The 16,198-nt window shown below is 44.8% G+C and overlaps 1 protein-coding gene across 3 annotated transcripts in view; it reads right to left on the reverse strand.

The window, feature by feature from the left end:
* Positions 1-2,553: 2,553 nt before the first annotated feature.
* Positions 2,554-16,198, reverse strand: part of setd2 (SET domain containing 2, histone lysine methyltransferase) — a 46,152-nt gene continuing 32,507 nt past the window's right edge. For all 3 annotated transcript variants that reach the window (XM_055902990.1, XM_055902989.1, XM_055902988.1), the window contains 3 exons: positions 9,516-9,590; positions 6,807-6,908; positions 2,554-5,149 (listed from right to left, as the gene is read on the reverse strand). In XM_055902990.1, the coding sequence (XP_055758965.1) occupies positions 4,988-5,149; positions 6,807-6,908; positions 9,516-9,590 (339 nt within the window). In that variant the 3' untranslated portion in view covers positions 2,554-4,987. The remainder of the gene's footprint in view (positions 5,150-6,806; positions 6,909-9,515; positions 9,591-16,198) is intronic.

Genomic DNA, 16,198 nt, shown 5'->3' on the forward strand with positions numbered 1-16,198 from the left:
AAATCTGTTCATGATTTCTCTCTCTGTCTTTACTCCGTGCTCTAAGTGGGAGCAGGCCTGCGTCTCTCTCTAGCAGGGCCCGGGGCAGGCAGTGTTCCATGATTTCTCTCTCTGTCTTTACTCCGTGCTCTAAGTGGGAGCAGGCCTGCGTCTCTCTCTAGCAGGGCCCGGGGCAGGCAGCGTTCCATGCCGTCATGGACACCAGACACTCCAGCTTAACTGCGGTCTGGAGCACACAGGCATGGGGCTGCGGAATGCACATGAACGCAGAGTGGGGTGAGGGTGGAGGTGAGGGAGGGACCCAATACCCTATATAGTGCACTTCTTTTGTCCAGATCCCTATGGGTCCCATTTGCCATTTAGGGTGCCATTTGGGATGCAGGTCAGAGGCTCTCTGCCAGAAATGTTCCATACGCACAAAAAGCTAATTTCTCTAAATGTTTTAGCACAAATTTGTTTACATCCCTGTTAGTAAGCACTTCCTCTTTGCCAAGATAATCCATCCACCTGACAAGTCTGTAATATCAAGAAGCTGATTAAACAGCATGATCATTACACAGGTGCACCTTGTGCTGGGGACAATAAAAGGCCACTCTAAAATGTTCTGTTTTGTCACACAACACAATGTCACAGATGTCTCAAGTTTTGAAAGAGCGTGCAATTGGCAAGCTGACTGCAGGAATGTCCACCAGAGCTGTTGCCAGAGAATAAAATGTTAATTTCTCTACCATAAACTGCCTCCAACGTGGTTTAAGAGAACAATCGCACACTACATGTCCATGCATTGTGTAGGCGAGCGGTTTGCTGTTGTGAACAGAGTGCCCCATGGTGGTGGGGTTATAGTACGGGCAGGCATAAGCTACGGACAACGAACACAATTGCATTTTATTGATGGCAATTTGAATGCACAGAGATACGGTGATGAGATCATGACGCCCATTGTCGTGCCATGTTTCGGTATTATAACGCACGGCCCCATGTCGCAAGGATCTGTTCACCATTCCTGGAAGCTGAACATTTCTATATACTCACCAGACATGTCACCCATTGAGCATGTTTGGGATGCTCTGGATCGATGTGTACGACAACATGTTCCAGTTCCTGCCAACATCCAGCAACTTTGCACAGCCATTGAAGAGGAGTGGGACAACATTCCACAGGCCACAATCAACAGTCTGATACACTATGCAAAGGAGATGTGTCGTGCTGCATGAGGCAAATGGTGGTCACACCAGATACTGACTGGTTTTCTGATCCACACCCCTATCTTTTATTTAAATGGTATCTGGGACCAACAGATCAGTGGAGGCTCCTCAGAGGAGGAAGGGGAGGACCATCCTCAGTAAATTTCCTAAAAATGTTAAGACATTGAAAAAGTTGACCTTTTTAGATAAAACTACACTAAATATATTAACTTCACCAAATAATTGATTGAAACACAGATCTTGCAGCATGAACTGACATGTCCACCAAATCAAAGGATCAGATAATTAATCTAGAGCTAGCTAGCACTGCAGTGCAATAAAATGTGGTGAGTAGTTGACAAAGAGAGAAAGAAAATAGTTGAACAGTTGTCAACAAATTAATTATTTCAAAAAGGAAGGAGAAGCAAGAGAGCGAGTGTCATTCTTTTTCACTTTCAGTTTCACTTACTTAGCTAGCAAATGCAGCTGGCTAGTTTAGCCTATTCAAACACCCTGCTCAAACAGAGGGATGCTATGTTAACTAGCTGGCTATGACTACCCAACACAACACTGGATCTCTTCCAAGTCAAGGTAAGCTTTTAGTTTGATTAAGTTATTGCCACTGGACCACCGGTGTAACTGTTTACTGACACCCTAACGTTACATGATTGTAGCGGGTTTACTAACACATTAGTTATATTAGCTGTTGACTAGGACATTCACTTTAGCTAATACGGGGACAACGATGTACGCTGTGTGGCGGTTATGACATGGTTTGGCTTAGAAAGGTTTTTTCGTTTGGTCACACAAACGAAGGGAAAAGGTTGAGAGGGACTACGTGGCTGCTCTGACACTGAACTGTGTTTATGCGTGATCAGTGGTGTATTCATTCCGCCTCTTCTGTTGAAAAACGTTTCTTAAACGAAAGCAACAGATGTAACAGATGTAACAGATGCAGATCTGTATTCCCAGTCATGTGAAAGCCGTAGATTAGCACCTAATGAATTGATTTCAATTGACTGATTTCATTATATGAACTGTAACTAAGTAAAATATTTGAAATTGTTGCATGTTGCATTTATATTTTTGTTCAGCGTACATATTTCAAATCAGTAAACAGGGCATCTACATCTTGTCAAAAGTAGTGCACTAAATAGGCAACAGGGTGCCATTTGGGATGTAGTCAGCCTATCTATCCCTCCATATGCATCCTGTATTGAAGGGGTAAGTACATAAACAGTGGAAACGGGGATTGGGTGATATGCAGTGCACTACTGGGTGTCTAACCATGTAGTGGAGGTACTTCTCATTTGGTTCTGGGTAAACACTCTAGAAATGTTTCAATAGTGTGCAAGGTGAAAATGGAATACACATTTTTACAAAAACTTTATTTTTCTTTTAAAATGTTTGTACACTCAGTATGACAATGTGCTTGCACAGTACTTACAGTAGAGTTGGGGTGAAACTCATTTTGTACATACCAAAAAAAATAATAATAATCTGTCTCAAAACAAACAAAACAGAAAAATGCTGCAACCCCCACCACCAAAATAATATTCAAACAAGAGTCTGTGAATGGGTGGAATCCTGGCTTTAGTTTACAGAGGAAGGGGGTGTTGAGTTGAGCTGCTGGAGCAGACAGGGGAACTCACTTCAACACTCCCCCCCTTCATTCACCTGTGTTTGGTATACTTATAACCTGTCAATAGCCAAGTGTATCACGGACCAACAGTCCATCCTTTTACAAAGACTCTGCTTACCTAAACATTCTCAAACTATTTCTCAATATATTCACATATAAAGCACTATAATACATGTGTGTGTTTGAACATGGTTTTAATGCAATTTAAATGGTGGTGTGAGAGTTACCTAAATGATCAACGACCCCCAAGCCTATGAACCGGTAACCCTGACGACAGGACACAAACCTTGTTACCCCGGAGACTAAGGAGTAAAACAGCTTGTGTAGCAACAAGACGACAGCACAGGCGCCTCTGTGATGCCCGTCTAAAGGAATTATAATAGTAAAACAATGTGAAATAGAGTTAAAATTACAACGCTACACCCCATTGTGGAGGAGGGGGGGTAGTTGAAACAGAACGAGGGACAGACTGACTGACACATACGCATCATGTGTCTGATAGCATCCAAATCCTGTTCACTTCATAGTACAAGTTAATTAAAGACAAAAACATTGATCAGTAACCCCGTCCCCTGCTGTTCCTTATTCACCACTAAGTCCTCTTGAAGTCTGTCCGTCTGTCCGTCCGTCTGTCTGAGTAGGCGGACTGAAGAGAACAAGCTCCATAATAAAGTTCATTCTTACATTTTTGTAAAAAATAAAAATATTTACTCAGGGAGGGAGCATTGGAACATGGACTATGTCCCAAATGAACACTATTCCCTATATAGAGCTCTCGTCTAAAGTAGTGCACTCTGGGATTCCCCTATGGGCCCTGGTCTAAAGTAGTGCTCTATATAGGAAATAGGGTGCTATTTGGTAAGCAGTCATGGAGGAATTCCCATAAGGACACCAGTCAGAACGATAGAACCGAACCCAGCCTCCACCCGAACCGAACCCAGCCTCCACCCGAACCGAACCCAGCCTCCACCCGAACCGAACCCAGCCTCCACCCGAATCCAGCCTCCACCCGAACCGAATCCAGCCTCCACCCGAACCGAATCCAGCCTCCATCCGAACCGAACCCAGCCTCCATCCGAACCGAACCCAGCCTCCATCCGAACCGAACCCAGCCTCCACCCGAACCGAACCCAGCCTCCACCCGAACCGAACCCAGCCTCCACCCGAACCGAACCCAGCCTCCACCCGAACCGAACCCAGCCTCCATCTGAACCGAACCCAGCCTCCATCCGAAACTAGCCTCCATCCGAACCCAGCCTCCATCCGAACCCAGCCTCCATATAACAGAGGCTCCGGAGGATTGTGGTCTGAAGGCAGGGAGGGCTTGGAGAGTAGAAAGCTTGGACTATCACAGCCCAGCCAAAAGCAGCACCAGATACCCTAGTCAAGTCAATGGTTGGCTTGGGGGGTGTGGCGTGCGGGCGCACCAGAGGAAAGCCAGTCATATGGACAAACGGAGATTTTCTCTTTCTTTACACTGATCCATTTAGACCAGTTAATTACCACTGCCGGACTTCATACAGCAACATCCCAACAGTGGAAAAACATTGAAGAGCAATTTAAAATTATGGTATGTCCAACTCTTTCATGAATCCTTTTCAGACAGGGGAGGAAGAGTTCTAGAGAGAATATGTAAATAAGATTTGAAAACATTGTTAGTTAGGTAAGAAAAAAATGTAGAAAGCTAACACGATAGTGACACTATAGGTTAATGTAGCACCCCTCTCTGGGTCTGAGTGCCAAACAGCACCCTATTCCCTACATAGGGCACAGAGAATAGGGTGCTAGTTGAGACGCAGCCTAGGTGTCGCACACTTCTCTGTGGACACTTCACCTGGAGCCTCTGCCCCTTGGGAGACACCTCCCTCCTCGCCATGATTCTCACCCCCCTCCCACTAGTCCCCTCCCATTAGTCAGTGGGCCCGGCGGCAAGCCTTCAAGGCATCAGTTTAAGACACAGTCTTAGTCAACATAAACATGTCCTCCTCATAAATATGTGTCTGGAGCGATCCCACCTCCACAGTTCAGTTTCCCAGCGTGACTTGACTTTAATCTGGGTTTCAGTGTGTCTCCTTTCACCGTTTGTGGGCCCCAAACAACTGTAGCCTAATCATATTTTCAAGTCTTGATCCCTGTTGTGTTCCTCCAGTCAGACGCAGTGTTAGTCCAGCTCAGTGTCCTCTTTGGGCCGGTAGATGTTGCCAAACTTCTGCATGTATTTCTTGATGTACTCCTTGGTCTTGTGCTTGACGTTTTCGTTGCACTCCAGGTCCTCTGGGTTCTTGCAGGACTTCAGCTCCTTGTTCATGACGCCGTGAGTTAGCTGGAGGAATAGAAAGGGGGAGAAAAGGACAGAAGAAAAGGAAGTTAGATGTTTCTCCTGACAACAACATCACAAAATCCCAAGTTTTCTAGAATCCTGGTTTGAGGATTCAGGATCTTCTGCTAATTCCGTCCTGATTCCGAGAATCTTCCAAACATGATTTCTGGAAAACCTGGAAAGTTATGGGAATTTTACAACAAAAATGAAACTATCTCCATCAAAAGGAAGGTTAGGTCACACTGTGAAGAGATGAGGCTTTCATTCTGACTGATCCATTTCATGAGCTTTGTTCTTTTCCTAAAATGTAGACAGTCAAATGTCAGGGCTGCGTCCCAAAAATCTCAGCTCTCTGTATAAAACGAGTCAATCCAAAACGTTAGCTGGCGCTCTAGTTTAAGAGGTTCTGCTTTAAGGGATTGTTCTGCACGGTATTAAATAAACATGTGAACATGCCAGTTTACTTGGCATCTCTTTTGTTTATTGTGACCATGTGCTCAAGAGTAGTGGTGTGTCCAAATGGCACTCCATTTAAACAAGTCCCCACCGAGTTGTGGTTGTCAACCCAGAGAAACACTCAAAACTACTTGAGGGGAAAAAACAGAGCTTTCTGCCCTTTGAAAAAAAGAATGCTGGCTGAACATTGAGTGAGAGAGAAAATCTCCCAAATGGCACCATTTCCAATACATAGTGCACTACTTTTGAATAGGGTGCCAATAGGGATACACCCAGAAGGAATAGGGTGCCATTTGGGATACACACAGAAGGAATAGGGTACCATTTGGGATACACCCAGAAGGAATAGGATGCCATTTGGGATACACCCAGAAGGAATAGGGTGCCATTTGGGATACACACAGAAGGAATAGGGTGCCATTTGGGATATACCCAGAAGGAATAGGGTGCCATTTGGGATACACACAGAAGGAATAGGGTGCCATTTGGGATACACACAGAAGGAATAGGGTGCCATTTGGGATACACACAGAAGAAATAGGGTGCCATTTGGGATACACCCAGAAGCAGTGGGAGCTGAAGGTTCAGGCGTTTAGTTCTGTTCTGGGGGAAGAGCTTTAGTGAGATGTGAAGGGGAAGAGCTTTAGTGAGATGTGAAGGGGAAGAGCTTTAGTGAGATGTGAAGGGGAAGAGCTTTAGTGAGATGTGAAGGGGAAGTGAGATGTGAAGGGGAAGTGAGATGTGAAGGGGAAGAGCTTTAGTGAGATGTGAAGGGGAAGAGCTTTAGTGAGATGTGAAGGGGGAGAGCTTTAGTGAGATGTGAAGGGGAAGAGCTTTAGTGAGATGTGAAGGGGAAGAGCTTTAGTGAGATGTGAAGGGGGAGAGCTTTAGTGAGATGTGAAGGGGAAGAGCTTTAGTGAGATGTGAAGGGGAAGAGCTTTAGTGAGATGTGAAGGGGAAGAGCTTTAGTGAGATGTGAAGGGGAAGTGAGATGTGAAGGGGAAGTGAGATGTGAAGGGGAAGTGAGATGTGAAGGGGAAGAGCTTTAGTGAGATGTGAAGGGGAAGAGCTTTATCCTTTCAAGTTAATTTCTATCCAGGACTAATTCAATACTCTGACTGTTGGGAGAGGTTCATGTTTTGGATGGTTTGAGACAATAAAATACAAATACCCAAATGATTGCTTTCCACACACCCCCCCTTACCTTTCTGGCAAGGTGTTTGAAATCCTCAGTGTTGACAATGCGTCCCAGTTTGCAGTCTGGTTTCCGGAAGGGATTCAAGCAGGTCACAATGAACTGGGACATCTAAACACAGGAAATAGGAGGTCAAATCGATCATGTAGAGATGTCATTCATTACATTTCAGTCATTTAGCAGACACTCTTATCCAGAGCCACTTACAAGTGCATTCATCTTAACATAGCTAGGTGGGACAACCACATATCTCAGTCATAGTAAGATGGGCTTGACATTAACTTGTAACTTTTTTAGCCATTTGTCAAATGTGCAAACGCGGCTTTGATCTAAAAAAAATATATAAAAAAATCTCGCAAATACATAATTGAAAAACCGCTCGTGCCTGTCAGCGCAGGCCTACTATAATTATACTCTGATAATCTCTGCAGAGACCGGTAGGACAGAGAGTAAAACATTGCATCCCGAGGACACTTTCCATCCCTTTCTGATCGGAGTAGCATAATTGTTTGAGATTTAAAAAAAATAACACTTGTCCATTCAGACGACTTAAAAGGTGTGGAAAGCGTTCCACAGGGATGCTGGCCCATGTTGACTCCAATGCTTCCCACAGTTGGGTCAAGTTGGCTGGATGTCCTTTAGGTGGTGAACCATTCTTGATACACACAGGAAACTTGATGGAAAGAGCAGAGGGTTCCTAATGTTTTGTACACTCAGTGTATAATCCGCTTGTCCAGCTTTGTTCTTTACTTGCCCCGGGGCAAGTGGACAACCGTTAATGTCCTGGTGAGTAAATGTTTTTCTCAAAGTCAGAGCGAGCTAGTAAGACTAGTGCAAGTGTTAATGAAAGAAAGGCCATTTAAACAAAATGGCTGTAGGCTGTAACCTAACAAAATGGCTGTAGGCTGTAACCTAACAGAATGGCTGTAACCTAACAGAATGGCTGTAGGCTGTAACCTAACAAAATGGCTGTAACCTAACAGAATGGCTGTAGGCTGTAACCTAACAGAATGGCTGTAACCTAACAAAATGGCTGTAGGCTGTAACCTAACAGAATGGCTGTAACCTAACAAAATGGCTGTAGGCTGTAACCTAACAGAATGGCTGTAACCTAACAAAATGGCTGTAGGCTGTAACCTAACAGAATGGCTGTAACCTAACAAAATGGCTGTAGGCTGTAACCTAACAAAATGGCTGTAGGCTGTAACCTAACAGAATGGCTGTAGGCTGTAACCTAACAAAATGGCTGTAGGCTGTAACCTAACAGAATGGCTGTAGGCTGTAACCTAACAAAATGGCTGTAGGCTGTAACCTAACAAAATGGCTGTAGGCTGTAACCTAACAAAATGGCTGTAGGCTGTAACCTAACAGAATGGCTGTAGGCTGTAACCTAACAGAATGGCTGTAACCTAACAGAATGGCTGTAGGCTGTAACTTAACAAAATGGCTGTAGGCTGTAACCTAACAGAATGGCTGTAACCTAACAAAATGGCTGTAACCTAACAAAATGGCTGTAACCTAACAAAATGGCTGTAACCTAACAGAATGTCTGTAGGCTGTAACCTAACAAAATGGCTGTAGGCTGTAACCTAACAAAATGGCTGTAGGCTGTAACCTAACAGAATGGCTGTAACCTAACAGAATGGCTGTAACCTAACAAAATGGCTGTAGGCTGTAACCTAACAGAATGGCTGTAGGCTGTAACCTAACAAAATGGCTGTAGGCTGTAACCTAACAAAATGGCTGTAGGCTGTAACCTAACAAAATGGCTGTAGGCTGTAACCTTACAAAATGTGGAAAAAGGAGTCTGAATACTTTCCAAATGCATGCATGTACAGTACCAGTCAAAAGTTTGGACACACCTACTCATTCTAGGGTTTTTCTTTATTTTTACTATTTTCTACATTGTAGAATAATAGTGAAGACATCAAAACTATTAAATAACACATAAGGAATCATGTAGTAACCAAAAAAAAAAAGCGTTAAACAAATCAAAATACACTGCTCAAAAAAATAAAGGGAACACTTAAACAACACAATGTAACTCCAAGTCAATCACACTTCTGTGAAATCAAACTGTCCACTTAGGAAGCAACACTGATTGACAATAACTTTCACATGCTGTTGTGCAAATGGAATAGACAAAAGGTGGAAATTATAGGCATTAACAAGACACCCCCAATAAAGGAGTGGTTCTGCAGGTGGTGACCACAGACCACTTCTCAGTTCCTATGCTTCCTGGCTGATGTTTTGGTCACTTTTGAATGCTGGCGGTGCTTTCACTCTAGTGGTAGCATGAGACGGAGTCTACAACCCACACAAGTGGCTCAGGTAGTGCAGCTCATCCAGGATGGCACATCAATGCGAGCTGTGGCAAGAAGGTTTGCTGTGTCTGTCAGCGTAATGTCCAGAGCATGGAGGCGCTACCAGGAGACAGGCCAGTACATCAGGAGACGTGGAGGAGGCCAACAACCCAGCAGCAGGACCGCTACCTCCGCCTTTGTGCAAGGAGGAGCACTGCCAGAGCCCTGCAAAATGACCTCAAGCAGGCCTGATATAGCAGCAAAGGGGGGGACCAACTCCATATTAATGCCCATGATTTTGGTATGAGATGTTCGATGAGCAAGATATCCACATACTGTTGGCCATGTGTAGTTGATGAGGAGGCGAGATGAGAGGAGGAATCACAGGAAGACTGAGATATGGAAGTTGACTCACCTCTTTCCGGAACGTCTCCTTGCTCTTCTTGGCCAGTTCACTGGATGTGTCTGCCTCTGCTGTCTTAGTAGAGAACTGTGGAAACACACACACACACACACACACACACACACACACACACACACACACACACGAGGGGTCAGGGAACATGTCAGTCTATAGAACAGTCACGTTTCGTTTGACTAGCTTGGTTCGGCCGTGGATTCCTCTAAACGGTCGCCTAGCAGTCTGTCTGGGTCATAGCTACTGTCATTTTCTCAGCTGTGGCAGACAGCAGCAGGTGGCAGCCATTTCTTGGAGTTAAAAGGCCCAGATCAAAGGAAGTGAGGCTGTGTCAGCCACACCATGGAGGCCATGGATGAAACATGGCAGGTGTTGGGCTGAGGCCCTGGACTTCAAGGCCAGTGGGGAAGGCAGGCAGGCAGGCCACACCTGGTCACCAGCCCCCTCCAACAGGAAAGGAGGGAGCCACACAAAGCAGGGATATCCTGCCAGGATGAAGGCTGGGCTCCCTCTCCGGCTAACAGTACCCACCCTCCCCCAGCCCCGGAGACAGGCAGTAGACAGTTGATGCCCTCCCTCCCCCAGAGACAGGCAGTAGACAGTTGATGCCCTCCCTCCCCCAGAGACAAGCAGACAGTTGACCGACCCCCCCCGCCCCGCCCCGCCCCAAACCAAGGTGGTGAAGATCAAAGACAAACACAATGGATTCACACACAGCTCTGCTCCGTGCTTCCTGATGGGTGGTGTGCCCACGGAGCGTACCAGGGAGAAGCATTCAGACTGACAAGAGAACACTTTATGAGCCAGTGTTTAACATAGATTATTTTCCAGGTGGGATGCAAAGCCCTCTAACCAAAACGCTAATTTATCATCAGGGGTCAACAGGGAAAATAACATTTAAGTGGTGTCAGAAACTCAGTGGTTATCATTTCAGGTCCTGGTCAGTAGAGACAGAGACAGACAGAGAGAGACACAGAGAGACAGACAGACAGAGAGAGACAGACAGACAGAGAGACAGAGAGAGAGAGACACAGACAGAGAGAGAGACACAGACAGAGAGAGAGACACAGACAGAGAGAGAGACACAGACAGAGAGAGAGACACAGACAGAGAGAGACACAGACAGAGAGAGAGACACAGACAGAGAGAGAGACACAGACAGACAGAGAGACACAGACAGACAGAGAGAGACAGACAGACAGAGAGACAGACAGACAGAGACACAGAGACACAGACAGAGAGAGAGAGACACAGACAGAGAGAGAGACACAGACACCGCTATCAAGACATGTTGGAAACGGTCCTTGAGCTCATTGATTTTATTGGCCAACGACATCCCATCATAAAAAAAGGAAGAGAAATAGAGACATCCCATCGTAAGAGAGAGATGGAGACATCCCATCGTAAGAGAGAGATGGAGACATCCCATCGTAAAGAAAGAGAGAGATGGAGACATCCCATCGTAAGAGAGAGATGGAGACATCCCATCGTAAGAGAGAGATGGAGACATCCCATCGTAAGAGAGAGATGGAGACATCCCATCGTAAGAGAGAGATGGAGACATCCCATCGTAAAGAAAGAGAGAGATGGAGACATCCCATCGTAAAGAAAGAGAGAGATGGAGACATCCCATCGTAAAGAAAGAGAGAGATGGAGACATCCCATCGTAAAGAAAGAGAGAGATGGAGACATCCCATCGTAAAGAAAGAGAGAGATGGAGACATCCCATCGTAAAGAAAGAGAGATGGAGACATCCCATCGTAAAGAAAGAGAGAGATGGAGACATCCCATCGTAAAGAAAGAGAAAGATGGAGACATCCCATCGTAAAGAAAGAGAAAGATGGAGACATCCCATCGTAAAGAAAGAGAGAGATGGAGACATCCCATCGTAAAGAAAGAGAGAGATGGAGACATCCCATCGTAAAGAAAGAGAGAGATGGAGACATCCCATCGTAAAAAAAGGAAGAGAAATAGAGACATCCCATCGTAAAGAAAGAGAGAGATGGAGACATCCCATCGTAAAGAAAGAGAGATGGAGACATCCCATCGTAAAGAAAGAGAGATGGAGACATCCCATCGTAAAGAAAGAGAGAGATGGAGACATCCCATCGTAAAGAAAGAGAGAGATGGAGACATCCCATCGTAAAGAAAGAGAGAGATGGAGACATCCCATCGTAAAGAAAGAGAGATGGAGACATCCCATCGTAAAGAAAGAGAGAGATGGAGACATCCCATCGTAAAAAAAGGAAGAGAAATGGAGACATCCCATCGTAAAGAAAGAGAGATGGAGACATCCCATCGTAAAGAAAGAGAGAGATGGAGACATCCCATCGTAAAGAAAGAGAGAGATGGAGACATCCCATCGTAAAGAAAGAGAGAGATGGAGACATCCCATCGTAAAGAAAGAGAGAGATGGAGACATCCCATCGTAAAAAAAGGAAGAGAAATAGAGACATCCCATCGTAAAGAAAGAGAGAGATGGAGACATCCCATCGTAAAGAAAGAGAGATGGAGACATCCCATCGTAAAGAAAGAGAGAGATGGAGACATCCCATCGTAAAGAAAGAGAGAGATGGAGACATCCCATCGTAAAGAAAGAGAGAGATGGAGACATCCCATCGTAAAGAAAGAGAGATGGAGACATCCCATCGTAAAGAAAGAGAGAGATGGAGACATCCCATCGTAAAGAAAGAGAGAGATGGAGACATCCCATCGTAAAAAAAGGAAGAGAAATGGAGACATCCCATCGTAAAGAAAGAGAGAGATGGAGACATCCCATCGTAAAGAAAGAGAGAGATTGAGACATCCCATCGTAAGAGAGAGATGGAGACATCCCATCGTAAGAGAGAGAAGGAGACATCCCATCGTAAAGAAAGAGAGAGATGGAGACATCCCATCGTAAAGAAAGAGAGAGATGGAGACATCCCATCGTAAAGAAAGAGAGAGATGGAGACATCCCATCGTAAAGAAAGAGAGAGATGGAGACATCCCATCGTAAAAAAAGGAAGAGAAATAGAGACATCCCATCGTAAAGAAAGAGAGAGATGGAGACATCCCATCGTAAAGAAAGAGAGATGGAGACATCCCATCGTAAAGAAAGAGAGATGGAGACATCCCATCGTAAAGAAAGAGAGAGATGGAGACATCCCATCGTAAAGAAAGAGAGAGATGGAGACATCCCATCGTAAAGAAAGAGAGAGATGGAGACATCCCATCGTAAAGAAAGAGAGAGATGGAGACATCCCATCGTAAAAAAGGAAGAGAAATGGAGACATCCCATCGTAAAGAAAGAGAGAGATGGAGACATCCCATCGTAAAGAAAGAGAGAGATGGAGACATCCCATCGTAAGAGAGAGATGGAGACATCCCATCGTAAGAGAGAGATGGAGACATCCCATCGTAAGAGAGAGATGGAGACATCCCATCGTAAGAGAGAGATGGAGACATCCCATCGTAAGAGAGAGATGGAGACATCCCATCGTAAGAGAGAGATGGAGACATCCCATCGTAAGAGAGAGATGGAGACATCCCATCGTAAAGAAAGAGAGAGATGGAGACATCCCATCGTAAAGAAAGAGAGAGATGGAGACATCCCATCGTAAAGAAAGAGAGAGATGGAGACATCCCATCGTAAAGAAAGAGAGAGATGGAGACATCCCATCGTAAAGAAAGAGAGAGATGGAGACATCCCATCGTAAAGAAAGAGAGAGATGGAGACATCCCATCGTAAAGAAAGAGAGAGATGGAGACATCCCATCGTAAAGAAAGAGAGAGATGGAGACATCCCATCGTAAAGAAAGAGAGAGATGGAGACATCCCATCGTAAAGAAAGAGAGAGATGGAGACATCCCATCGTAAAGAAAGAGAGAGATGGAGACATCCCATCGTAAAGAAAGAGAGAGATGGAGACATCCCATCGTAAAGAAAGAGAGAGATGGAGACATCCCATCGTAAAGAAAGAGAGAGATGGAGACATCCCATCGTAAAGAAAGAGAGAGATGGAGACATCCCATCGTAAAGAAAGAGAGAGATGGAGACATCCCATCGTAAAGAAAGAGAGAGATGGAGACATCCCATCGTAAAGAAAGAGAGAGATGGAGACATCCCATCGTAAAGAAAGAGAGAGATGGAGACATCCCATCGTAAAGAAAGAGAGAGATGGAGACATCCCATCGTAAAGAAAGAGAGAGATGGAGACATCCCATCGTAAAGAAAGAGAGAGATGGAGACATCCCATCGTAAAGAAAGAGAGAGATGGAGACATCCCATCGTAAAGAAAGAGAGAGATGGAGACATCCCATCGTAAAGAAAGAGAGAGATGGAGACATCCCATCGTAAAGAAAGAGAGAGATGGAGACATCCCATCGTAAAGAAAGAGAGAGATGGAGACATCCCATCGTAAAGAAAGAGAGATGGAGACATCCCATCGTAAAGAAAGAGAGAGATGGAGACATCCCTTCGTAAAAAAAGGAAGAGAAATAGAGACATCCCATCGTAAAGAAAGAGAGAGATGGAGACATCCCATCGTAAAGAAAGAGAGATGGAGACATCCCATCGTAAAGAAAGAGAGATGGAGACATCCCATCGTAAAGAAAGAGAGAGATGGAGACATCCCATCGTAAAGAAAGAGAGAGATGGAGACATCCCATCGTAAAGAAAGAGAGAGATGGAGACATCCCATCGTAAAGAAAGAGAGATGGAGACATCCCATCGTAAAGAAAGAGAGAGATGGAGACATCCCATCGTAAAGAAAGAGAGAGATGGAGACATCCCATCGTAAAGAAAGAGAGATGGAGACATCCCATCGTAAAGAAAGAGAGAGATGGAGACATCCCATCGTAAAGAAAGAGAGAGATGGAGACATCCCATCGTAAAGAAAGAGAGAGATGGAGACATCCCATCGTAAAGAAAGAGAGATGGAGACATCCCATCGTAAAGAAAGAGAGATGGAGACATCCCATCGTAAAGAAAGAGAGAGATGGAGACATCCCATTGTTCAAAGAACGGGTCTCTCCCTCTCTGGAGAGACACATCTGAAAACATTTCAGCTCAGAGACAAAAGGGCCCAGTGCGTAGACGCTAAACTAAGAAACCACAAACCTGGTTTCCATTACGATCAAAGAAGAGGGAAAACAAACGACAGAGAGAGAGAAAGGAGAGAGAAAGAGAGAAAGGAGAGAGAAAAATACATAATAACCATGCCTACAACCCATATAGGCACCCTCAGATCAGACCTATGACCCTCCTGCCCACCCCATGCCCCCCACAAAGAGGGCCTCAACATGAAAGTCACACATACACCCAGGCTAACAGGCCCAACCCCCACTCTTACACTAGCCCAAGCCAATGGCATGTACCAGATGCTCAGCAGGCTCTGCTCACACTTACTGGCCTGAGGCCAAACCACACGACTAACAACATTGGACACTTTATGGTACACAAAGCCTTCATTATCTCATCCTGGAATATCCAAGGCCTGAAGTCATCTGCCTTTGGCCTAAAGAGCAGGAACCCAGACTTCACTAAAGAAATACAGACATTGTCATCGTACAAGAAACACGGTATAGAGATGGACCCAGTGGTTACCCTCTAGGTTACAGAGAGCTGGTAGTCCCATCCACCAAACTACCAGGTGTGAAACAGGGTATAGAGATGGACCCAGCGGATACCCTCTAGGTTAAAGAGAGCTGATAGTCCCATCCACCAAACTACTAGGTGTGAAACACGGTATAGAGATGGACCCAGTGGATACCCTCTAGGTTACAGAGAGCTGGTAGTCCCATCCACCAAACTACCAGGTGTGAAACAGGGAAGGGTTTCAGGGGCTATGCTAATTTGGTATAGAGCAGACCTAACTCACTCTATTAAATTAATTAAAACAGGAACATTTTACATTTGGCTAGAAATTCAAAAAGGAAATGAACTAAAACAGAGAAAAATGTCCTACTGTGTGCTACCTATACCACCCCACTAGAATACCCATACTTTAATAAAGACAGCGTCTCCATCCTGAAGGGGGAAATCAATCATTTCCAGGCCCGGGGACATTTGTGGCAACAAACACCTACCTGGAAGGGACAGCATTCCCTCCCCCATCCATAGAACCCCCTAGGCACGACTACGACAATATAACCAACAAAAACGGGTCAACTCCTGCAGCTCTGTCACACGCTGGGTATATACACATAGTCAATGGTAGGCGTCGAGGGGACTCAACCCACATTCTCTCAGTGTTCACCGTCAGCCCACTGACACCCCTATCAGATCGCAGCAAAATCACATTCTACTTGAACAGAGCAATACTCAAATCATGAAGCATCAAAGCCAAAGGAACTGAATAATATTAAGAAAAGCTACAGATGGAAGGAATGTAGTGTGGAAACCTAACCAAAAAACAATTAGGCAAATTCAATTCCTGTTAGACAACTGCCTGGCCAAAATGTAAGAGTGAAGATGTAAACTTGGCAGTAGAAAACATAAACAGTATATATCAGCTTCCCTATCAAATCAAAAATGGCAAGATAACCTAAGAAAATTAGCAATAATGACAAATGGTTTGATGAAGAAAGCAAAAAAACAAAAGAAAGAAATTGAGAAACCTATCCAACCAAAAACATAGAGACCCAGAAAACCTGAGCCTTCACTATGGTGAATCACTAAAACAATACGCTATGGAAAAA

Source organism: Salvelinus fontinalis, chromosome 38, assembly GCF_029448725.1.
Source record: "Salvelinus fontinalis isolate EN_2023a chromosome 38, ASM2944872v1, whole genome shotgun sequence".
NCBI classification, from domain to species: Eukaryota; Metazoa; Chordata; class Actinopteri; order Salmoniformes; family Salmonidae; genus Salvelinus; species Salvelinus fontinalis.